This window comes from Talpa europaea (genome assembly GCF_964194135.1).
Source record: "Talpa europaea genome assembly, chromosome: 15".
Classification (NCBI taxonomy): Eukaryota; Metazoa; Chordata; class Mammalia; order Eulipotyphla; family Talpidae; genus Talpa; species Talpa europaea.
The window spans coordinates 48801716-48827418 of NC_140083.1; the positions used below are offsets into that span (position 1 = coordinate 48801716).

A 25703-nucleotide genomic window follows, 5' to 3' on the forward strand; every position below is an offset into this window, starting at 1 on the left:
GAATGGAGGCTTCTGAGTGGTGGCCAGTGGCAGAGCAGATGCTGAGGCAGAGACTTGTAAGGGGAGCCCATCCCCTACTGAGGCCTGACAGGCTCCATGAAGTCAGGCTTTCTCTCAAGAGTGATGACAATGGTCCCACAAGCTCTGTCAGTGTCGAGTCCTCTTGTCCCTGCTCTCCAGCATGTCCCCTGGGAACCAGTTACTGCAAGGCCTCAGGGGGGCTCCCTGGAGGAAGCTCCCGGTGGGGCCAGACCTCTCTGAGGACGTTCCAGGGTGGGCCTCAGTCCTCTCTGCCCCCTGCCCCCATGGCCCTGAGCCTGGTAGGGGAAGGTCCATTGCCTGACTCCTGAGAGGACTGGAGGCCCTGGATAAGCTCAGAATAAGCCAGTGGGTGGGGAGCACAGGGCATGCGGAGGAAGTGCTCCCACACCCAGGGGGAAGGAGGCCCCTGGTGTGGCCCTGCACTTGCTCAACAGGTACTTCTCCTGGGCTTCAGACATCCCCTCACTGCACCCCTGCGCTGCCGGATCTCTCAACCTGTAGTCATGGACCACATGCAGATTGCTTCAAGAAAGGGTCTCATCATAGCCAGGCTTCTAGCTCAGGTTTCTAAGTGAACCTAAGCAAGTCAATGAACACCCCCACCCCCATTTCCATCTGTAAGATGGGTCTGATGGCCGACTCTCAGTGACAAACCAGTAAGACTGCAGCTCTGCCTTTTAAGCTGAGGTGACAACCTCAGGCAGGTCTGTGTCCTCCCCCTGACAAGAGGCGGCCTGGAGTGGAGCAGATGGCAGGGGTAAATCAGTCCGTTCCCTTGTCCGTGGTGGCGGTGGAGGACCATGGGTGTGGATGCTTCCAGAGCTGAGCCCTCGACATGTGACTCAGGCCTTGGCAAGTCGGGCATCCCAGGTATCCTCTTCTAACCATCGACAGTGCTTCTGCTGTGGCCAGACATACCCACCGGCGGCCGTCATCCCTGTCACACAAGGTGAGAGCTGCACCTCGATGCTGTGTCGCAGCCCAGCTGCTGGGGGCTGGTTTCCTCCATCAGCGACCCTCCTTTTCCTCCTTTTCCTCACACCTGTGTCCCCGAAGGAACCTGGGCATCATGTGAATCTCCCTTCTGCCCCGCACCACCTGCAGCCTCCCAGCTGCCTGCCTGTCTCTCGGGCAGGACACCTTTTGAGCCTGTGGGGAGAGATTTGATAGGAGGACACAGACTGAATGCTGAGCCCCAGGGGGCTGGATCTGCACACCAAGGGGAAGTCAGGGCTCCTGGTGGTGTGGCCTCTTGCTCTGAAGTCTCCTTGACTGTCCAGGAAGGGGCTGGGGATGCATTTTCTTGTTTTCTGGCAGCCCAGGTTGTATGGAGGGGCTTCCAGTCTGAGTTCCAGCTTTGCAACAGCCACAGTGGGAAAAGAATCATGGGACCACTGAGAAAGATGTGTGAGTAAGGCCTTAAATTATTTACCTAAAAGGGGATAATAGAGAGGGACTGTGTGTGTGTGTCCCATGGGGGAGACAGAAGACAGGATGTAATTCCTCCTCTCAAATCCCCTCACCCTTCCCCTCCCCACTATCCTCAGCTGTAAAGGCCCTGGAAGCCCGAGGGCCAGGCCAGGACTATAAATGTGGGGTGCACACAAAAGAGGGTCACACCTCTCCAGGAGGCATAACAGGATCTGGTGAGGGGGTAAGGCAAGCTGGGGAGTCCTGACCCTTTCCAGAGGAGCCAGCTCCTCTCTCTTGCAAACCTCACCCAAGCAGGACAGAACAAGCAGGAATCCAGCGCCCTCCAGCGCCACTGCTTGCTCATTCCTCACCTTTGTGTCTCCGGACAGCCCTGGACCTTTACTGCTCTGCTTCCCAAGTAGCAAAATTTCCTCTCCAGGTTGCTGTGATCATGGCAGTTATCATGCCATATAGATGTGGAGTGTTTTCATCCTCTCCAGCATGCTTTCACATCTGTTATCTTCTTATCCTGACAATAGGGCAGGTATTTTTACCCATTTACAATAAAAGAAACTGAGGCATGGGAAGGCTGGTCACATAACTGCTTAATAGCGGGTGGACTGAGGAATTGAACATGGACTGGTCACGCCTGCACTATCAGTCTTGCCCTTTCCTCGGGCCCCAGGCAGTTCAGATGTGGTCTCCCTGAACCCAGCATTTCTGTCTTTTGTAGGAATAGACCCAGGCATATAGGTCCCTCCCTCCTTCATTTTTAAACATGTACTGGAGCTTGCAGTAGGTGCTGTGAGTTAGATGGGCAGTCCTGGCCCTCATGGACAGTGTACCCAGCCTGGCAGCTGGACTCAGAACTAAGGCCACCTGGAGGGACAAGATGCCACAGAAGACAAAGCCTTGGAAGTCTGAACCCACACCTCACTGCTCATCCCAAGCATTTAGACCCCCAGTGTCCCCCATGATGGAATTCAGATTCACAGCCCAATGCTACACCCCACCCTCCAGAACCCCATTCCCTGCATAGATCTGCGTCCTAGAGTTGCGGCTGCTCTCTGTGCCCTACTGGGCCAACCCTCTAGTGTCTTGAGTGTTAGGAATAGCAGTTGGTGGCTAGAGTGAGACCTCTGACCTGGCAGCCATTTTTGACCCCTCCTTCCCTTCCCTGGACCTACCAGTCAGAAAATAAATGCCTTCTGAATTGTATACCCTTTCCACGCACAAGGTCCTGGGCTTCTCACACACCTGCCAGGGCTGTGGTCCTGCATTAAATAAGCATCTGCTCAGGTCTGTCCAGTTGGCCAAGCCAATCCAGGCTTCTGCTCCCTGAGACTTGAATCTTCAACACCTGAGTCTGTCTCCCACAGCCCGGCCTGACGGGGCAGCTGAGGGCAACTCCCGGTAATGAGGAAGTAGGGTCACTCTGAGGAGCTGACTCTGACTCAGCTGTGCTTTGACAGCAACTTTTTTCCCCCTGACCGGGGCCTTCCTGGAGCAGGTAGCCTTGATGGCCAGTGGGGGTGCTGTTGCCCAGGGTGGTACCAGAAGAAGGAACATGGACTGTGAACCCCAAAAGAAGGAAGGAGGCTGGGTCAGAGCAGAGACCCACTTTTCGTGGGAAGGTGTGGGATTCTTACAGTTCAGACAGCCTGGTGTGGATCATGGGCCTGCCGTGCTCTTGGCCCTGGGATTGTCTGAGCCTTAGTTTCCATGCTGGGGTGTGAGTGTGGGCGGCCAGAGTGTTTCTGGGATGCTGAGTAGAGGAGAGGGCAGACTTTCTGGCACTCAGGGGTCTCCAAACAGCACAAGGGTGGAGAGAAGTGACTTTTTGCTGAGGCCATGACAGCCAGACAGTCAAGCTTACTCAGCCACCCAGAAGACTGCCCTATAAACCCGAGCTTGAGGCAGCACGGGCAGGTGTTAGGACCTCCCCTCGCTGGCAAGCAGTTTATGGGGCCAAGGAGACTCAGCCTCAAAAGGCACAAAGCTTTGGACAAGCCCCTTCCTTGGTCCCTTATATATGAACAGAGATCTGGACTAATAAGGTTTGGGAGTGTTTTCTTGCTCTTAGTGCCTTTGACTTAGCAGCTCAAGTCATCAACAGGAGTGAAGGGGCATGAGACTTCAGACTCCTAACCTCTTTTTTTTTTTTAATACTTTTTTTGTTTATTTAAAGATTTATTTATTTATTTATTTATACAAGCACTGGGTACAGTTAGAAGCGCAGGAGGGTGAGAGAATTCACCAGAGCCAGAGCGAAGAGCAGAACAGGCAGACTGACGAAATACACTGCTGAGGGGAGCAGCGGGCGGCAGGAGAGGTCTGCGTGCCATGTGGGACCCTCCTCCGGTGGCCAGGGATCGAACTGGTGCTGCAGAGGCTGCGGGCAGCTTTGCAAGCCAGCGCTCAACCGCTGCGCCACCGGGGAGGCCCCAGACTCCTAACCTCTTTCCAGTGTTCATCTCCTGCTAGGGCTGTTGAGGGAAGGGGTCAGCTGTGAGGAGTCTACTAGAAGGTGTTCCCTCCTCCATGTTGCCTCCAGCGGCCTGCCTGAGTTATGACTACTCATCTCTCCCCTTGAGTTCTAGTTGTCTGCAGAGTCGCCTGTTGTGCAGACCCCTAACCTGGGGAAATCATAATAGTCTATCAGGATTCTAATGAATACTTGTAATGGTCCCTTTAAGCGGGGAGAATAGGAAGAGTCCCAAGGCAATGTCATGCCATGGCCGAGGGTCAAGGCCCAGAGTGTTACTTAGGGGACAGGGTAGGGCCCTGGGTGCACAGGATCCCTCAAGGTCAGAATAGAAGAAGAGGCAGGTGGCCAGCTTCACTTGGGGCCTCTGTGTGCTAGAGGGGAGCCTGCAACACCAGCCTGGCAGAAGATGCCAGCCTTCTCTGCCCTTGGTTCTCTGTCTCTTGGTTCTGGGCTTCTGGTAATCTCATCAGAGTAAGCATAAAGGCCAGAAGGTTGGTGCCATGGATTTGCTCCCCATGTAAACTTGAGGCTTCCCTCCGAACAAGCAGCCAAAGCAGGTGAGCTAGATAGATTCATTAAAAAGTTTCCCCAAGACTTGAAAATTCTCAAAGTGCACATTTTTTTATATGTAAATTTATTTTTGGAATTATAAAAATAATCACATCACAGAGAATTTATTTTTTTAAAGATTTATTTATGCATACAAGAACTGGGATGTAGGCCAGAGGTGTGGGGGGTGAGAGGATTCACCAGAGACAGAGTAGGGATCAGAACAGGCAGATCCACTGAAATACACTGCTGAGGGGAGCAGCGGGCAAGACAGGCGTGATATAGGAGAGGTCTGCTGCACCATGTGGGTTATCGCTTTGGCTGGGGATTGAACTCATGTTGCAGTGGCTGGCGATAGCTTGATAGCACTGAGACTTAACTCCTGCGTCACAAGGGAGACCTGCATCATTAGAGAAATGGCCACTTTCTCTTGCTTGATGTCTGTTTAAAATGTCTTTTTTTTTTTTTTCAGGAGGGTTTCCCTGACCAGCCTATCTGAATTTGGTCTTTTGTGGCCCTATTTGTTTTTTAAAACATATCTGGTCTTGTTAGGTGTCAGTCATTCTTCTAAGAGCTTTGCCAATATTAACTCAATCTTCAAAAGAGCCCTGTAAGGTGCTCTGGCTAGCTTTATTTTACAGTTACAGGGGAAACTGAGGCACAGGGAGATCAGGGAACTTGCTCAGGCATGCACAGCTGGTGATAGCAGAGTTGGATTCAAGCCCTGATAGTCTACTCCAGAACCAGTGGTCTCAGCCTTGTGTTCTGCCCACCCGATCCTGGCCACAGCTTTCAATGTACTTTGTCCACCATCCCCCTCCCCTGCAGAGGTTAAGCAGCCTGCCCTTGCTTCCACTTTGCTTAGCACAGCCCATTGCATGAATGAATACCCATCATTCATCTACCTTGGCATAATAATTACAACAATTTCTACAGATTGTAGATCTTTGGATCAGGGGTCAGGAACTGCTCCTGCCAGTCCTGTCCTGGTGGTGAGGGTAGAATCGCTGTGCCAACGTGCCTGGAGCAAGAGGCTGGCAAAGTGCCCTCTGCCAGCACCTGGCTCTGGTAGGCCTGCGTGGCCCTGCTGGCTCTCTGCCTTGATCTTGCCCTTACTCGCTCCCAGACTCCCTGAGTCTTATCTCTGTCTCATCTGCTTCTCTTTGTTCTTGTCTGTGCCTCCAGACCTCCCTCAAAATCATTGGGGTTTGAGGACACAAACTAGATTAATCACTATTAGGTGAGTAAAACAAATGTTGGCACAGCTGGCAAAAAGTGGAGGCAGGTGGATCCTAAAAAGCAGGATGAAGTTGAATTATCTGTGCTATGTGAATTCAGAAGTTCCTGGAAGCGTGGGGTCTGCCTGAACCCTGTGATGGTGACCTCTGCAGTGATGGTGCCATGGGAGGCTGAGGCTTTAGGTGGCATAGGTTTATTAGTGCCAAATAAACATATAACGTAAAAACAATGTGTTTGCTATGGAAATGCTACTACAAAATGAACCGCTGGTTCCCACTCCACCCACCATCCCTGAGTCCCTCCATGTATAAACTCTGAAGCTCTGGAACTCAGGAGGGGTCCACTGGCCCTCTCTGTCATGTTTATCATCCCCCCAGCCTGGGATTGGAAGCCTCAGTCCATTCATTTATTGATTCATTTATGGTGCTAGGCTTACACTGGTGATTATTTAGCACACTTCGAAAGACAAGTACAAAGCAGACAGGGGTCTCGTGAGGCAGGAATCTCAAAGAATTTCAGAAGTGGGCAGAAGAAGCAATTCTAAGGGTGGAGTTAGATGGCATGTAGGAGTTCCCTGGCACCTTGGCAGCAACATCTACCAGAGGTGACTGTGATGTGTCAGGGGCACAAGGGACAAATTTGAAAAACATAATAGGCAGGAAGGGTGCTGTCATCTGTGGAAGGGTGGATTTGCCCTGGGGCTGGACAGTCAGCACCCGGTGGGTGGGCACTTCAGTCAGAGGACCAGCAGAACCGGAAGGACAGCCTGGGACTGTGACATATGGGCCCAGGGGCGTGTCTTACAAACATGCCTGGGGCAGGTGATGAGTATGATGCTGAATAGCTGGACATCCACAAACTTAAAAGAAATGCCTAGAAACACAAGTGTGGTACATAGCATACAAGCCAATGTGGGAGGAGACCACAGGGAGTCATTCTGAGACACGCAGTAAGAGGTGCCACAGGGAGAGGTGGTTCACAAGTGAGCACATGGGGGCTGGCCTGGGCCTCTAGCCTGGGCACTCCCAGGCTGCAGGGGCTTGGAGGCTGCAGAGCCAGCATCTTCAGGTGCCAGCGTGCCAGGTCTCACCTGGGCTGGCTCCTTCTAGTCTCTAGTCCTGTGCTGAAGTGAGATGGCCTTGGTTTCATGGGGACAATAGGCTGGGCTGTGTGTCCCTTTTAGGAGTTGCCTGCATCAGTCTGTCCCATAGCTTGTTGGACCTAATAGGGCCCGATCACCTTGGTAGCCCAGAAATGAGTGGCATCTACTCTGAACACCTGCCTAGTGCTGGGCCTTCTGTCCTACCAAAGACCCATTAGCTCCAAGAAGAGTTTTCCAGCCCAGCCTGGCACCTGGAATAGTGAGCACTGAGTAAATATTTGCTGCTAGGATTCCAACCCCCTACGCCCCCAACAACTGACTGCCTCTTGAGTCCTTGCCCACGCTCCACACCTCCACAGAGGTCACAGCTGCACCCCGTCCCCACTTCCCAATGGGGAGGAGGTGTCTCTGTGTTACCACACGCCTCTTGCCACCCTCTCCCTATACAAGGTATATGAGATTCAGCTTCCTGGGACTCCCACCTTGCTGGCGGGGTGGGTGAGTGTACCTGAGTAAGAGAAAACCTGAAGGAAGGCAGCAGAGTTCTCTGTCCAGACCAGGCCAGCCAAGAAAGAAAAATCTGTTTGGAGCAGAAGTTAATGTGTCTGACCCTGTGTAGTAGACACATCCCTGTGCATCTGATTTTTTCTCTGCGGCCTCTCTGCATGAATGTATGGGTGGATGCTCCCTTATGGCTTGCTGGCTTGTTTCCTTCTTAAGTTTGTTCACATCAGCCCGTGGAGTCCTGCAGGTTGGGAATCAGATCTGAGAAGAGGAGGTGAGCACCCCGAGGGGTTGGGATCCCTCAGTACCAGAGACACTCCAGTGAAGGCGGGACAACCTCTTCAGGGTGTTCAGGGCCTTGCCATGGCATCTGAACAGTGGGCTAGGTGACCATGAGGTCCCTCGGGCTCTAGAGAGCCTGATTCCAGACTGCCTTGGTAGTAACTCAGATATAATCAGTGGCTGTTGATTCCCTTTGAAAATGTGGTATTTGTAGGACCACAAGATATCAGTTTTTCTGAGAGCAGCCTCTGGTCATGGGTCACGGGCCCAAGTTCTGCTGCCTGGTGTAATGCTCATGTGCTCTTGGGCAAATCTCCTAACCTTTGTGTGACTCACTTTCCTCATCTATAAGTGAGGATAACAACAGTACCTGTTAAAGGCTGTAGTGACAATGAAGGGTATAACAAATAGGAAACCTTGAGTGTGGCACGTAGTCAAGTCAGTCAGTGTTGGTGGTGGTTGTTAAGGTCCTCAGGTGACCCGCAGCTCCCTGGAGTCTGTCTCCCAGTACCCAGTCTGGCTCCTGATCTGACTCACAGTTCCTTGATGGCAGGAAGAATTCCCACCCATTAAACCCCATCCACAATCAGTTCAGTGGGCATCAGGGCACCCCTGGTCAGGCCCCCTCCCAAACTGATAGCTTTGGCTTCGGCCAAAATCTGCTGCAAGGGAAAAACCATTCAACCCCAGACTCTGGGGCATCACTGCTTCCAGGCTCAAGTGATGACACTCTCAGCCAGTGACACTCTCCTTTATCCCCTGAACTCGCCAAGTCGAACGTATGTTCACATGCTGCCAGTCCAGGACAGGATTCGGGGGGGGGGGGGGCATGGCAGCCTGCTTTCCTGCTGTGCCAACGAGGTGAAGGCAAATAAAACAGCCATTCTGCTCTTGTTTTTTTTTCTTTTAAAGATTTATTTTTATTTATGCATACAAGAACTGGGGTGTAGGCCAGAGGTGTGTGTGTGGGGGGAGGAATTCACCAGAGACAGAGTGGGGAGCAGAGCAGGCAGATCTACTAAAATACACTGCTGAGAGGATCAGCAGGTGAAACAGGAGAGGTCTGCTGTGCCATGCATGTCATCTCCTTGGCTGGGGATCGAACTTGTGCTGCAGTGGCTGGTGATAGCTTCATAGTGCTGAGACTTAACCTCTTGTGCCACCAGGGGGGCACTGTGTCTGTTCTTTAACTGGCCTTCCTGCCTGGAGGAATGGACCAGGTTTACTCCTCAGTTGTGCCTGTGGTGGGAGCTCCTTGCTAGAAGACTTGCTGTCTACTCCACTCCTGAGACCCCATATCCAGTCTCACCTCTGTACAGAAAGCGGCTGGGGGATTCTCTTCTACCCACCAGCAACTGCTCTACCTGGGGCATGGGCAGGAGGTCTCAAAATTAAAGTCTGAGAACTTGAAAGAAGTGGTCAGAGCCAACTCCATCATATCAAAGGTGAGGAATCTGAACGTGAGAGGGGAAGGAAATCCCATTGTTGAAGGACCTGGGTCCTCCTCTGTCCATCCCCAGCTAGGCGTCATTATGTGGTTCTCTCCACTGTCCCTCATTTTACCTTTTTACACGAGACTTCTCTGAGGTCCCCATGCAATGCTCCTTCTGAAAAGATCATTTTAGCAGATTTTACCTCCATTATGAGGGGAAAACTTAGCATCCCCAAGTTGCTGCATCTGTTTTCAGACCTGGGAAGAAAAGAGCCCTAAGATGCCTCATCTCTCTCTGGGGAGGAGTCCTTGGGGGAAGAGGAGTGTAAGTGGAGGGTAAAGGGAGTGGGATCCTGGACTCCCAGGATAGGAAGGGTGGGTCCTTTCAGAGGCTTCTTGTCCTTTCCTGGCCTCATAAGACTGGAACCTAGAGAAGCTGAAGCATGTAATCTGAGATGCTGGCTCAGTGAGTGCTAGAGGCTCATTTGCATATTATTCCCAGGGTGATTTAGCCATGTGTGGCTTTATGGTAAGAGGAGCACCCCTGGTTCATTATGCTTGTCTCCTAGCTCTCTCCTCCCACTGACCCCAACTCTTGCTTGATCACTTATTGTTTGCCAAGCTTGTAATGACCATTTCCCCACATTCCTCCTGCGAAGCACCAGGAATTCAAAGTTGAGGCCAGCCTACAGTCCCTTGGAAGGGCAGGCCTGTGGCTTGCAGGTGGGTATGTGTTTGGGGGCATCACCCAAAGATAAGCCTATCGGGATACCTAACTTGGACAGAGACCCCCCTCAGACTAGACTCATTTTGCTGTGCCTGCTTGTATGACCTATTTTCTAGCTGCAAACAGCTAGCACGACCTGTTCTGAACAGCTGGCATTACCTGCCTGCTTAGTCACCTTCCCTCTGGCTTTAAACAGCTGTAGGGTCCCACCTCCTCTCTGCCTCTTATCCATCTGGTCCCTCCCTCCCCTTTTTCTTCCTGGAAGGATCTGGAGGTACCAGATTCTCAAGTTCTGATGTCTTTAAAAGGATCATCCCGGGAAATAAGGCTCACTTGGGAGCTGTGACATCCACCTTGACTCTAGTGAAAGTCCAACAGCCAGTTCCCCTCCGACCTCCCACTGGGCGCCATGAGGGCCTGTGTGCCCCTGCTGGTGGCCATGCTTTGTGGCCTGGCCTGGGCTGGTAAGTTCCTATCAGGTGGTGGTGGAAAGGGTCCTGCATAAAGAAGCAGAGAGTTAGGGAATTTGCTGGAAGGTGATGCTAGTGGGGCAGGGAAGGCCAGCTCTGTCCTATAGTTTGGAGTACCTTGGGCCTGTCCTTTTGAGAGGGAAAAGAGTTGCTTCTGGTTTGGAGTGGACTGTGGGAAAAGAATTGCTGGGCTGGCAAACAAATGTTTTGGGTGCCCCTTCTTGGAGGATCAGCCCCAAACATCCCTTAGTCCAACCTGATATTTGATCTGACCAAAGTTTTGTTTCTTGTGTTCACCTTATGGTATCAAGCTGGGGTTTTATAGCATATAAAGCTGCTGGGTTTGAGTGGCTTGGATGCTTTTCACTTCTCCAACTGCCTGGTGGTGGGTGGATTGTCTGGGGTAGGACATTTCTCTTAGGAGACTTAGGAGATGGGGCCTCCCTAGTGGCGCAAGGGGTTAATCACAGCACTGTGAAGCTCTCTGCAGCCTCTGCAGTTCAAGTTCAATCTTGGCAGGCCGGGGAGCCACCCACATGGTGCAGCAGACCTCTCCTGCCTTGCCCGCTGCTCCCCTCAGCAGTGTATTTCAGTCAGTCTGCCTGTTCTGTCCCCCACTCTCTCTAGTGAATTCTCTTGCCCCCCAATTCTGGCCTGTACCCCAGTTCTTGTATGCATAAAAAATAAATCTTTAAAGAAAAAAAAAAAAGGAGACTTAGGAGATGGGCAAGCTCAGGGGGAAACTGGAAGAGCCCCTGACCAGGAATCAACAAGTACTAAGAGGAATGGGTCGCTGCACATTGTTAAAGGAACCAACACTTTGAGGAGGGGCCTGCTTGCAGCTACTAGCCGTGTAGGGTTGGGACTGGCAGAGGGATAGTACACTCTCCTGTTTAATAGCTGCAAAACACTGATGGTGATGTGTGAGCTGGAGATTAATGGATGAGTAGAAACAGTGCCAAGGGGTGGGGGTGGGGAGGGGGCTGAGCTGAAGGATGTGGAGAGGATAATTTTCTGTTCAGAGGAGAGAGAATCAGAGCTTGATAGTCATGCCACCCAACATATGTAGGGCATTATTGCAAGGATTAAATAATCTAATAAAATGTATACAGCATCCTACATGGAGTGAGATGTCAGTGAACTGGGATTTTGATCATGACTGCGAATACTCTTGGGGAAAATCTTACTCTTGGGATTATTCCCATCAGGTTGTGGATAAGGAGACCCCTCATGGGATTCCTACATGGAAAACTTACTTGGATTCCTAAATTCCTACATGGAAAAGTTGGAGGGGACAGCTGTTTCCAGGCCTCCTGGCCCTGGATGCGATTGAGTTTTGTGCATCACTGTAGAAAAGCCCTGATCAGCTCCATCTGGGGCCTGGGTGGGAAGAGCCGTGGTCTGCTCTGGCTGTGGGACTGATGGGAAGTGACTGTGGGTGATGCCTCCTTCTTTCCTATGGTGGGAAGGAGGCAGCTCTCATCTTGTCTATTTCCAACTTCTCAGAACTTAGATGCAAGAATATGAATCACCTGGGAAGCCATTGCCAGCTCAAGATCACTGGTTGTTTCAAGTGAACTGAGGCAGTAAGTGAATCCTCTTGGGTGACTAGTTCTCCATGGACAAAGCATCTGAGGTCCTTGGAGAGGTACTGATGTTGGATGCCCAAACCATCAGAGGGGATGAGTGCTGGCATATAGGGACACCCAGGCTTGGGATCAAGCCTTTTCTGTGGCTAGGGAGCTGAGCATTCTGTCATATTGAAGTCTTGGATGGTATAGAGAAATTTAGCATTTTATAGTGAGGGAAGGGGTCAGGAGACTCTATGGCCTTCCTGAAGAATGGAAGGAGGATCTGTGTTCAAGAGAAGAAAAGTCAAAATGAAGAGAGAGGCAGAGTGGAGGCAGAGGGAGAGGGCGGATGGATGCTGGAGCAGTGAAAGACTGGGGCAGCTAACTGGTGAGCCAGCATGCTCAGAGCCTCTGGTGAGCAGGAGGTGTTGGGTGGCAGTGCTGTGGTGGTTAGTCTTCTGAGTGTCCCCAGAATAGCACAGCAAGGCATCCACTCCTCCCCTCCACCTGCACCCCAGGGTCATCTTGAAGCAGACCAAGTTTACAGGGAAATGTGACAAACCCTTGGAATGGGCTCTTACTGGGGACAAAGATCTTGAGCAGAGATGAAAAAGTTCCTTTGGCTTGGGCCTGTGGGGGGTGTTCTTCTGAGCACCACAGAGCTGACTATTCACTTGCAGCCCTTCTCAACTGGTGCCAGCTGCTGGAATGGACTGAATTCTTTCCTTGACTCTGCTGATCTGGCCCATTAAAAATGTTGCCCTGATTTGTCTGAGTTCTCTCCATCTGGATTCTGGGTGTACTGCCAGGCTGACTTAGCAGGCAACTGATGAAGTTTTCCCCTGGGCTGAAATTTCTCCTTAAGATCTTTGCATTTGGGTTTCCAGGGTACATCATTTAAGATTCAAGGGGAGTTTCCTTGGGCTGAAGAGACAAGTGGACTTCGACCTGTTCTCTCCTGAGGACAAGCCACTATATCAGAGTCCTGCCTTCTGGCCCTGCATACAATGGGAAATTGCCTCCAGACCTAGGTTAATGTTACCACACAACTCTTTGATGTAAAGAACACAGATGATGATGTCAGCTCAGAATCTGTCAGCAGCATAAATGGGCTGACACTCCAGTCCAAGGGATGACATAGCTCAAACCCAGGAGGGAGCCAGCTAGATTAGGAATGTTGGCTGGAAAGGCTGCACCAGCCAGTCTGGACACTTGTCTCCCCTAGTTGGGTGGCAAGTGTTGGGACTGGTTGGGGAACCATTTGTTTATTTAACAAACACTTATTTGTGTCATGCACTGTACTAAGTGCTTTAAAACAAAATGTATTTAATTTTTAAGAATATCCTGCGAGATGGGCTCCATTATTATTACATCTTTACAGATAAGGAAACTGAGGCACAGAGGTCAAATAACTTGGCCAAGAGCACATCACTGAAAAGCAGCAGAACCAGAATTCCAACCGCAAGCAGTTCAGCACCAGTCCAGGTTCTTGACCTCTCTGCTAGGCCCACCTTCATTAGCAGAGTATAAACCCTCAGAAAATATCCCTAGTACCTCTACTCCAGTTCAGGCCTAAATGGAATGTGGAATCACAATCAGAACCAAACTCCAAATCCAATCTGAGATGCAACTGAAATTCTTTTTCCTCTCCTAATCCTCACACATTCCTCTGTCCTGATGTGGTTTTTTTTTTTTTTTTAAAGATTTATTTATCTATTTATACAAGCACCAGGTACAGCCAGAAGCGCTGAGGGTTAGAGAATTCACCAGAGCCAGAGTGGGGAACAGAACAGGAAGACTGACGAAGCACAGTGCTGAGGGGAGCAGCGGGCACGGCAGGAGAGGTCTGCTTGCCATGCGGGACCCTCGCCGGCTGGCTGGGGATAGAACCGGCGCTGCAGAGGCTGAGGGCAGCTTTGCTGCCCAGCACTCAACCGCTGCACCACTGGGAAGGCCCTGTCCTGATGTAGTCTTAAACCATTTCTGATACAAACATCAACACAAAATTGTCACTTTAGCTCAAGTCCAAACCCTAACTGGAGTTTGTAGTCTAAATCTTGCTGGCCCGCTAACCCTAATCCTGGCCTTAACTTGGTCTCAGTTTCCTCATTCATTCAAAACCCGCCACTGACAGCAATTCTGACTCTGATCTTGACATTCTCTGTAATCCACAGCCTGACCCCTTAAACCCATCACCCACTAAATCCAAACCCCAGGAACCTCAAATGGAAACAAAGACTCTGTTATCTCCTTGAAAGCCTAGAGTGCAAGCAGGCCGTCCCTCTGGTTCACCAGGGCCATGGCCCGCCCACAGCCCCTGTGCTGTGCCAGGCTGTCCTGGGCGTGGTGGTGCTATTTCTGGAGGATGGGTGGTGGGCTTGTAGTGTTTCCTTCAAAATGTCTTGTCTCATGCCCTCTGTGACCAAAAGTTTGCTCTGCAAGTCATTTGGCTGAGTTAGGGATGTGGTCTGTGGTTCCATAACAGAATCCTTATTCCAAAGCCCTATTCTCACCCACACCCGCCTCATTCCCCACCCTGAGCAAAAACTAATTCTAATGCATTCCAAAGACTAAAGAAACACAAGAATGCCACAAGAGGAACCTGGCACAGAGAAGACCAGATGGTGGAATGGGGAGGGGTGAAGGGGTAGGAGGGGAAGGACAGAGCAGCAGGGGATGTAAAAGGGGCAAGATGAGAAGAAGGGGCAGTGGGGAGCTGGGGAGGGGTCTCTGGAGACTGGTCCTCCTCCACGTGGCAGGTAAATGGTGGCCTGCTGACCACATCTGGCCTACAGACCTCTTTGGTCTGCTTGGAGATATATATACATATATTTTTAATTGGAAACATTTCACATAAAAATTATGGTCTCTCTTGAAAACTAGAGGCTCTGGCCACAGCAAGCCTGCACTGCAACTTGGCAGCACATGGCTGCCGCCTCTGAGTGGTGGTGGTCAGTTTCAGGTGGAAATTGCTCCCAGTCCCCACCTCCTCCCCCTGCCTCCTTGCTTCTTTACTCAGTTATTTATAGGTGCAGCTCCAACAGGCATCTGAGTCCGTGATCCCGGTGTACGTTATGAGCCCTGCCATGCTGCTGGGTGGTGGGAGTCACGAATGGGAGGCTGGGAGTGCATTTCTTTGCATTCATGATCTTCCCAGTGGTGGGGCCTGGGAGCATCTGTCTGTGAACCATCCCACAAGGGGAACCTTGATGAGGTGAATGGGATCCCCGTTGAGCTGAGTTGTGACCTTCACTGCCCGTAGGAAAAATGGAGTCATGTGCATCTCGCTGCAGTGAGGAGTTTAACCGGGACGCTGCCTGCCAGTGTGACCACCGCTGTCCCCGGCATGGAGACTGCTGTGACGACTACGAGCACTTGTGTGCAAGTGAGGCTCTGGGGGCTGAGGGCCCGGGAGGGACAAAGGCCAGCCAGGTTTCTGCTCAGCTTGCCTGAGGGGCTACTGGCAGGTGTCCCTCAGTCCAGACGAGGATTCGGGGCAGGTGACAGGGCTAATATGCCCCAAAACAAGGGCCTGTGGGCCAGCGCAGAGGTCTGGGATTTATTTGGCTGCCACACATTCCAAGCTTTCTAGGGTGTCCCTACCTTAAAACCCCAACTTAAACAATAGCTATAATTTACCTGGCATATCTATCTGAATTATCAGGATTAACAGTACCTTGAAATTTGAAGTGATTCCCCAAAAACAACATGATAAAAATGCTATTCTAGCATGTATTACATTACCAGGGAGAGAGTCAGGAGAGATCTGCAGTGCCATGTGGGTTAGCTCCCTGGCCGGGGATTGAACTCGTGCTGCAGTGGCTGGAGATACCTTCATAGTACCGAGACTATGTGCCACCAAGGAGGCCCTAAATGGATCATTTTTAAAAAATCATTTTCAATAATCCCCTTATTTGAATGCTCCCAGTGTTTTAGACTTCCTGATGTTCCTCTTTCTGACATAAATGAAGCCTTGCTACATTCACTGTCAAACCATGTACCCCAGCTCCCAGTTTGGAAAACATGGTCACTGAAGCCATGGTAGGTGATGCCTGCAAGGCCCCTGTATAGAGAGCTGTGCAGCCCACAAGGACACCTGGATGAGAAGGCTAGTTGAGCCAAAATTGGATCTGTACCCTTTTTGAAAAACCATGTATCTTGGTAAAGAACTGTGTCTGCTGAGAGAAAGGAGAACTTTTTCCTAATTTGCCCAAAGGTAGTATCTGGTGACCCAACCACATATACACTGAACTACTTCCACCTTGAAGAACCTTTATTCAAATTACACAAAATCAACATGTATATTAGCAGAAGTTCTGCTGATCAGGCCAAGATAAGGAGACCCAAGCCCAGCGCTCAGGGCAGAATTGAAGCCTACCCTTTTGCTGCGGTCTTGGGCCTCATTCGGCAGTTCACCTTGCACCTTGCACCATCAGGCCAGCATTTAAGATAGACATGATAATCTATCTAGTATTCAAGGTAGAGCCATTTCAGCTCAGCCATTGCAACTCCAAATTCTTTTCCCATAGAAAAAATAATACAAATGATGGGTGTAACTCCAGATCAGCTCTGTTTAGCATAAACTGTGACTGAATTAAGAGTCCTGTGGGTTGCCAACATTTAGAACACAGCACAGCACAAAAAAAAGTCATCAGATGTTTGGGGACCGAATGAACAACCTGCTTCCTGGGATTCCACAGGACTGCCGGGTGAGACCACTCCCACATTTGGAATCACTCTGTGGAAATGATTCTACTGGGTGAGGGGAGGAGCTCAGAGTCTGCAGGAGCACTCCTCTGGCCCCCTCCGCCCCCCACTCCGGTCTCTGCTGCCTGGCCTCTGCTAAGGGAACTGGGCAGTGATAGGAATGTGCTTTTCTGAACACACCCTCCTCCCAAGCAGTCTTTGTGGCCATTGTTAGGAAGAAAGAAGGGAAGTTGGTATCTCAGGAAATAGTTCTTATTCCTGGAGGCCTTGGGAGGAGCCCACCCTTGGCTGTGACAGGGAGTTACTCTAGGTAAGGGAGGTTCCTAAGTGAGGGCCTTGTGATTGGGAGAGTGTCAAACCTGTCCATCTGTCAGCTTCCACTAGAAAAAGTCCTAGCCAAAATCAGAGTTTTCAGTCCAAAAGGGACCACCCACTGCCTCCCTTGTCCCTTTCCACAGATGAACATGCTGGGGAGCATAGTGGTGAAGTGGTAAGGTAGATTGCACCCGGTTCAGGTGAATTTCCACTTTTCAGTAGTTTTCAACACTCTCTCCTCTTCTGTCTTCCATTTTAAGGTTTTCTCCTCTTTTACTCGGTAGTTGTTTTTCATATCCTAGCTCCTGTTTTGTATTTCCTGCCAAGGCACCTGCTTATGCTGAGGCTGGGGGACCTGAGAGCCAGAGGAAAGGGGAGGGAACACTTGGGAAGGGTTGTGACTTTTCATCTCTGACCTACAGTTGAAGAGGACCCAGAAGAGCCAGAAGCATTTCTAGAGATGGAGGAAGATTCCGAGGACGCCCCAGCCAGTCGTGAGTCTGCCTCCCCAAGGGGGGGTTCCTCAGGATAAAGGAGGGGAGTAGGAGGGTACACTGACAACAGCCCCAGCCCCAAACCAGCACCGGGAGGTGGTGAGAGGGGCTCTGGGTAGGAAGAAGCTGGGATGGGTGGGGGTGGGGTGTTCAGTCATTCTGGGGAGTGAGCAGAGAGAGTCTAAGGCCTGTGGAGAGGCAGGAGAAGGAAGTGGAAGAGATTTTATTTTTAGAGTGGGAAGATTATAAAAACAACAGGCCAGAAAAGTAAAGTTCAGCTTCAGAAAGGACTTCCTGACTGTGAAGGGTGTGCACCAATCAAGACTGTTTGTTTTCCTTCCCTGGAGATCTTTAATAGGAAGAGTGAGGAGAGCAAGGCTGAAGGGGGACTGGTCACCATCGAGTGACCTCTAGAGGTCATTGGCCACACACCTCGCCCCTGTTCTTTCAGACTTGTACTCAGCACCCAACTCCTGCAGGGGCCGCTGCCATGAAGCCTTCGACAAGCACCACCTGTGCCACTGCAATGCCCGCTGCCCTGAGTTTGGGAACTGCTGCACGGATTTCGAGCATCTGTGTGCTCATGGTCAGTCTCCTGCTCCCTTTAGCACAGCTCCAGAGACACAGGAATATTCTAGGGCCATCCTTCACCAAGTGTGACCCCTGGCCCAGCAGCATCTGGGAATTTGCTAGAAATGTACCATAGGTTTGGAAAGGCTCTTTCTGCCCACTTGAGTGTGTGCAAGTGTCCTTCATTCTCCTCTCCTTTTGTATAATAAACCTGCCCTTTTGGATATAAAAAAGAAAGGAAAGGAAAGGAAAGGAAGACAGAAAGAAAGAGAAAGAGAGAGAGAGAGAGAAAGAAAGAAAGAAAGAGAGAAAGAGAGAAAGAGAGAAAGAGAGAAAGAAAGAAAGACAGACCTGAGTGAGAAACCCTAGAGATAGGGCCAACCAATCCACTTTAACAATCCTGAGTGACTCTGATGCATGCCAATGTTTGAGAACCTTCCAACAGGATGGGGGCAGTGTGGAGATTGGTGGACAGTCTCTGGGCAAGGCCATGTGCTGATCTAAAGATCCTCTGGGCCCCGGGACCCTGACGTCCAACCACTAAGGTACCTGTCTCAGCCCTCTCCCTCACTGCTGGCTTGTAGAAGGAGTCCAAGAGGGTGTACATGGACAAACAATCATGCCCAGCCTTCCTTTTTTCTGAGAGCACCCCTCCCCTAATTCCTCCCAGAGGGCTTCTCCCGCAGCAGTGATGCCATAACCAAGGAGGAGCTGCAGAGCATCTCTGAGAAGATCTACCAGGCGGATGTCAACAAGGCCCAGAAGGAAGACATCATTCTCAACAGCCAGAACCGAATCTCCCCCTCAGAGACTGGGGACCAAGTGGACCGTTGCCCAGAGCCGTGAGTTCCCTTCATTCCTCTTCCTGCAACGTTTCTCTCCTAGTTTTGCTTTTTTGATGCTTGCCTTGGCTTGTTTCTCCTCAAAGCAGGCAGGATCAAAGGGAGAGAAAAATATTTGTTCCCAGGGAGAAATAAAGCCATCTTGAGGGACTGTGGCATCCAGTTGGGAGGGTTTCTGTGATTGGCCAGGCTGAGGATAGAATGGAACTTCCAAGAGCTGGCATGGAAGAAAATAGAGACCTCATGTATTGCCTTCAAGAGACCCTGAAGTGACCCCACTGCCCCTGAACCCAGCCCTCATATGCTTGCCCCTGGCTATCCTTAGGGTCCACATTTAGGCCTCTCAGTCGGTCTCCCTCCAACCCCCAGGCTCTTCACCTATGTCAACGAGAAGCTGTTCTCCAAGCCAACCTATGCAGCCTTCATCAACCTCCTCAACAACTACCAGCGAGCAACTGGCCGTGGGGAACATTTCAATAGCCAGCAGCTGGCCGAGCAGGACACCTTCCTCACAGAGGTCATGAAGACAGCTGTCATGAAGGAACTCTACAGCTTCCTCCATCACCAGAGTGAGTGAACCCTCAGGCAGTGCTGAGGACTCAGGTCTGTCTGCATGAGAGCCGGGTACCTCTGGGATCTGCAAGACAGAAAGTTCAGAGAGCAGGTGAGGAGGAGGCGGGACTAGGTAGAGGCCAGTATCCATCTGAGAGGGGGCAGGGAAGGGGACAGACAGGAGCCCAGAAGAAATCATGGACCCAATCAGGACTTGACAAATCCTGTCTGACTTGGGATCATCCCATCTTTTTAACACATTCTTAGCAGCCTTGTTTATCCCCTGCTTTTGGCCTCTTCTATCTCAGGGTTCTCTGCAGGCCAGGAGTCACCCCACTCCACTCCAGGTTACTTCTGGGCTGACTCTGGCTGACTCTGGCTGATTTTTCAGGCATTTAAAATCAGTCCCTGATTCTGCTACCTCTTCCTGCTAAGTCTAAGAAGGAGGCCAGTCACCTCATATGTTTGCTGGGGAAACAGAAAGAGAAAAATCCAAAAGTTCTGAGAGGGAAGTTCTATCGGGAAGGGTTCTGGTTGGACCCACTCCAGCTACATTAGAAACGGACCAAAAAAGGCTTGGGCAGGACTTCTTGGCATGGGGCTGTGTTTGTTTGTGTCCTCCAGATTCCTTTTCTGAACTCCAGGAGGTTGGGCTGTGCCTGAGGGGCTGCTGCTTCCATGTCACCTCACTGGTCGACATGGCAATCCTGCACCGCCCCCTGGTGTTGCTTTGCTGTCAAAGCTGGAGAGAATCTTGGCCTTCTAGCCTGAGCCTTCAACTTTTCAAAGGAGAGAAACAAGAGGCCCAGACAGGGCAAGTGACTTGTCTGAGGCCACAAAGGAAGTTGAAAGCAAAGCTGGGGCTGGAACTCAGGGCTCTAATACCGAGGCCAGGCTGTTCCATTGCTCCTCTTGTCTTCACTCTCTCCCTGTCCAAACCCACCTCATCCTTAATGTTCTTGTTCTTATTCATGAAGCTGCACCTGCCCTGGTTAGTCTCTTCAGAGGTCAAGCCTTTGGAGTATCACCCAAAATAGCCTCGACTGAGAGAGACTTGGTTTGACTCCCATCTCTGCCACAGTTAGTGACCCTGGGCAAGTTAGCTGATCTGGTGAGCCTTTTCTGTGGAACAGGGTCTGGAGGATTATGTATGTAAAGCACCCAGGAGATAGCCCAACACCCAGTAAATGGAAGCTTTTCATGAAGCCATTCTCATGTTTCACGTACATTTAGTCTTGTTTGCCCACTATGTTTTAAGTCCTTGAAAGGAGGGACTAGGTGTCTCCTTTGTATCCTTCTAATACAGTTCTGGGTAGCAAGTAATCCATATATAATGATGCTTTAATTTAGATCCCCACCAGCACCGACCTTTCCCTTGGGTGCTCACTGCCTCTCTTGTCTACCTCATCTGCACCTGCACTGAAGTTTGTATAAAGAGAACTCCTGGTTCCCGGCTCTTCCTCCAGACCTGCGTCTTCCTGTCTTCCCCAGCTTGCAAATGACACCATCATTCACTCATCTGCTCAGGCCAAAAGCCCAGGATGTAGATATGATTCTTCTCTTTACCCCATTGCTCTTCATCAGTTATCACTCCTTCAACACCTATCGCCACCCCTCCTCTCTCCTCTGAGGCAGCCGCGGCAGCCTAAACAACCACCACTCTGAGCTAAACAGCACGTTAGCCTCAAAACTAGTCTGTTGGCTCCTGCGCATACACCCCCTTGACTTTGAAAATAGCAACCAGAATGATCCTTTCAAAACAAAGCTTCTACCACATAATTAGACCTGAAACTTGTCACTGGCTCTTCTATCACACAGAAGCTAGAGCAGTCTCTGGAGCTACACTGTGGGCTCAAGTGCTGGCTTTGCCTTTTATGAGCTATCATCTTGCATGAATTGTGGAAACTTTGCCTCAGTTTCCTCATCTCTAAATTGGGGATAATTAGTACTAATATCTGTGAAGAGTCAATGTGATTCAAAGAATCGACATCTCAGGAAAGCAACACACAGTGCCTGGCCATAGGAAGCACTCAATGATTCTAAGATATTTTTTGTTAACTGAGATCCATAGTTTGGTGATCTGGTCCCTGCCTCCTTCTCCAACCTCCTTGCCTGCCACTCCCCTTGGTGCTCCTTGAACACCAAAGACCTCTTATTCTGCAGGTCTCTAATTAGTGCTACCCTTTCCTGATCTTTCTTTCCAGAACAGATTTTTCTTTCTTTCTCCTCCCCTCCCATCCTCACCTCTAGTCATCACAAGATACTCTATTTTATTTTCTTTATAGCACTTATCTGAAGTCATATTGTTTACTCATTGTTTATTGTGTCTCTTACGCTGGAACATAAACTAGAAAGACCTTGCCCTTGTTACTCCCTGCTGAATCCCCAGGCTTTAGATCTGGGCCTGGCACAGGACAGGCACCCTATCCCCCACACATCCCTGTTTAATACATAATAGAATACATCTGTTGGTCGTACCCACCTGTCTCTTGGCAGGGCAAGTGGCCTTGTTTCCCAGAATCTTCTTCCTCCCCCTCTCCTAACTCCTCTGTTCCTTCTCCTAGACCGCTACAGCTCAGAAAAAGAATTTGTCAACGACTTGAAGAACATGTGGTTCGGGCTCTATTCAAGAGGAAGCGAAGAGGCAGATTCGAGTGGCTTTGAACACGTCTTCTCAGGTGGGATGCCACTGCTTGGAGAGAGTTAGGGATGAAGAGAAAGGCCTTCCCTGAGGAACAGAGCAGCCTTGATCATGAACGGGTCAGCAGCCAGGCCTGCTGGCAGGGAGGGACATGCTGCAGGCCAAGCAGGAGGATCAGGGAAGCCATTTTTGAGGAATAGGCTCTTCTGGAATTGAAGGGGGAAAGAAGACCAGAAACTGGGGTTCAAGGGGCACACATGGGAGGGAGATGGTTTGGGAGCTTAGCTGTTCCTTTCCTCTGCTTGGTTGGCTGCTTCCCAGAGATCTGTGGTCTTTCTCCTCACTGTTCTACCCCCAAAAGTTTCTACTAAGTCTGGCTTGCTCCTGAAGAAACAGTGACAGCAGTATCCCGAGGTGGTCATCAGTCCAACTGGGTGGAGGGATTCTCCCCAGGACTTGAGCTGAAGTTGGAGTGAGAGTTAGGGGTGAGAGTTAAGGATATGAGGGGCTCTGGAGAAAGGGGGATATTCTAGGAATCAGAGACTGGAGAAGGGGGATACCCTGGCATAGGAGGCAGAAAGTGGTTTGGAAGGGAAGCCCCCCAGCCCCATCTTGAACTCTATTATAGGTGAAGTCAAAAAAGGCAAGGTCACCGGCTTTCATAACTGGATCCGCTTCTACATGCAGGAGAAGGAAGGCCTGGTCGACTATTACAGCCATATCTACGATGGACCTGTGAGTAGAGAGTGCTGCCCCTGGAACTGAAAAGCCCACCTGGTAGCAGACTTCTGCCCTCATTCTGCCTTCCAGGTGGTCAGTTTCCACCTTGACTCTCACTGGCAGGAGTTGTGACAAGGACTCTCTGTCTCCTGGTGAGCAGGGTTATGCAGCCAGGATGCTGGGATTCCCTTTCAGTGAAGACTGAACTGCAGGGGTGAGGAGGCAGGGGTACCATCTCAAGATGGGTGGCTGGGGCTGGAGAGGATTCTCAGAGGGGAGGGCCAAATACAAGCCCAAATTTCTTTAGAATGTGGCCTTAGTTAGAAGCTTTGGCCTGGCTGGTCTCAATTAAACTCCTCATATTTATATAAGGAAACTTTGTTACCTTGTGCTAGGAAGTAATTTGGGGACAATAAACTCTCCTTCTCTATGTGTGAGGGCTACAAGGAACAGCTATGTCCCTGTGCCCTGGCATCAGCTGTGTGGGTGCCAACTAACTTACCTCTGTGGGAGACTTGCACCAGGAGCTCAAGAGGGTCCAATCAGGACTCAGTCAGATTAGCAGGGAAGACAGTTTTCTCTGTTCACTTAAAAGAATTCATCATCTTAGGAAAGCTCACATGCGCCTTTCAAGGACCGTCACAAATCCAGGTTGACAGTTCCCATCTGCCACCCTCTGTCAGACTCCGCTCTGGGTCCTCACCAGACCCTCCGTGGTTCTTCTCTCTCAGTGGGACTCCTACCCTGACGTGCTAGCCATGCAGTTCAACTGGGACGGCTACTATAAGGAAGTGGGTTCAGCTTTCATCGGCAGCAGCCCTGAATTTGAGTTTGCACTCTACTCTCTGTGCTTTATTGCCAGACCAGGCAAAGAGTAAGTACTGGGCCAGCCCTGGGGACAGGCTGGGAGCTGCAGGCTGTACTTGGCCAGGACATTCAGGGACCTTGAATCTGCCTCTCAATGGCTGGGAGCACATGGACAAATCCCTGTTCTGGGTTTCAGTTTTCTCATTTGGAAAATGAAGTTGTTAAAATTAGCTTGATAGCTGTCAAATTTCATCTTAGCAGCAGAACTTTCCCCAAATGAAATTTTATGCAGGACTTTACCTATAAGGTGTTTAGAAATAGAGCTGCCCTGGGGTTCTAGGTCTATGTGGCTTCAAGGCAGTTTGGGGGAAACATAGAGCTCCAGAGAGCACAGTTTGAAACCATTAGGTCTCAAGTTCTCTAACATTAAAGGACTCTGGGCCCTATTACTTCTGAAACCCTAAGCTGACATTTCATTTTGAGGGGAGGGAGTGTTCAGCTCTAGATTATGGGGTTTTTTTTTTAAGAGTACTGCTCTGGGAAAGAGGAGGAACAGTGCTAAGAAGACTGAAAACAAAGCATGGATTGTGAAAGGGCTCCTGCATACAGGGAGCTAGAGGTAGTGACTGAAACATGTAAAGTAGAGGGGATTCCTGCATGGGTGGGACTTGATCCTTCCAGCCTGCGGACAGAGGCAGAGTGAAGTGGTGCCCCTACTGATGAGGCCTAGGGGTGCTGAGGTTCTTGACTTCTTTGCAGGAAATAATTCATGAGGGAGTCAGTACAGGTGAGTTAGAAATGAAGCTTTATTGTAGGTGAAAGTCCCACACACAAGAGAGTGCAGGTAGATTCAGAGGAGAGTGGTGCCTTGACCCTTAAGGCTGCTGACACATGTACTTGCTTAGTTGGAGGGGACAAGTGCTCACAGGTGGGATCCTGATGGGTTTTGACAACTTTTGCTTAATGGAAGGGCCAGAAACTTTTGCTTAAAAGAAGGTTGGGATAATGAGAGTTGGCCAATTTTGTTTATCATAGTAATGGACCCTTAACCTCTTGTTAGTTAGATAAGATGGAAGTCTGATAAGTAGTGGGACCTGTGTGAGAGATCAACTAATAGGGTTTATTTTTTTTTTTTTTTAAATTTTTTTTTTTTTTAATAGAGGCATTTTTTTTTTTTTTATTTATTTGTTTGTTTGTTTGTTTATACATGCACTGGGTACAGTCAGAAGCACGGGAGGGTGAGAGAATTCACCAGAGCCAGAGCGGGGAGCAGAGCAGGCAGAAGGACCGAAGTCCACTGCTGAGGGGAGCAGCGGGCGGCAGGAGAGGTCTGCGCACCATGTGGGACCCTCCTCCGGTGGCCGGGGAGCAGCCGGGGATCGAACCGGGGGCGCAGAGGCCGCGGGCAGCTTCGCAACCCAGCGCTCAACCGCTGCGCCACCGGGGAGGCCCAGATCAACTAATAGGGTTTAAATCAAAGTAATAGGGTTTGAATCACTTTGTTCTGAAATGTGCACAGCTGTTTTTCAGGAATACTGGATGGGGAAGTGGGGGCTAAATTCCGTTGTGCTGAATTCCTGTCATATCTCACTATAATTGGGGATTTTTCCTCACAGGTGCCGGTTAAGCCTGGGTGGATATCCCTTGGCCATCCAGACCTACACCTGGGACAAGACTACCTATGGAAATGGCAAGAAGTACATCGCCACCGCCTATGTGGTGTCTTCCACCCAATAGAGCTTTGAGTGAGATAAGAGCATAAGGGGAAGAAGAGCTTTGGCAGGACTAATATGCTACGTGCTCTAGGCTGGAGATGAAATAGAGACATTAGAAGGGATTCCCAAGCCCAGAAATGCCCATGTGGGAAAGAGAAAAAAAAGAGACAAATTAGGAAAATGCAGAGAAACAGTCAAATCTTTGTCCTCGAGCATTTTGGCAACAAAGATTAAGAAACAGGGTCCAGATAGAGGAGATAGGAGCCCGAGTTAGTTTTCTGCCCTGATGGGAAGTGGAACCATAAAATAAGTCCTTGACCCTGTGGGCCTCATTTTTCCTTTTAATGTAAAGAGAAGGTTTGGCCCCTTTCTTTTTGGGGAGAGGGCAAACCTGATGCTATTACTGTGAAAACATTTTCAATTGTTCTTAGGAAGTATGGCTGGTAGAAATTTAAAATTGCTATAATGGCTGCTATTGTCCACACCTTGGCAAGCTGCAATTTAGCCCTGTGTGGAGCTCA

General features: G+C 50.2%; 1 protein-coding gene across 3 annotated transcripts; it reads left to right on the forward strand.

Moving 5' to 3' along the window:
* Nucleotides 1-10187: 10187 nt before the first annotated feature.
* On the forward strand, nucleotides 10188-25204 carry ENDOU (endonuclease, poly(U) specific; the record flags this gene model as incomplete). 3 transcript variants are annotated; one of them, XM_084254569.1, is made up of 10 exons in its annotated part: nucleotides 10188-10242; nucleotides 15082-15204; nucleotides 17264-17335; nucleotides 17787-17921; nucleotides 18576-18747; nucleotides 19117-19316; nucleotides 21864-21977; nucleotides 22569-22675; nucleotides 23392-23534; nucleotides 25084-25204. In XM_084254569.1, 10 exons carry the CDS (start codon nucleotides 10188-10190, stop codon nucleotides 25202-25204), a joined length of 1242 nt encoding a protein of 413 aa, XP_084110695.1. The 3 variants fall into 3 exon arrangements, with proteins under 3 accessions (XP_084110695.1, XP_084110696.1, XP_084110697.1); XM_084254570.1 differs by lacking the exon at nucleotides 15082-15204; XM_084254571.1 differs by lacking the exons at nucleotides 15082-15204; nucleotides 17264-17335.
* Between the last annotated feature and the right edge of the window lie 499 nt (nucleotides 25205-25703).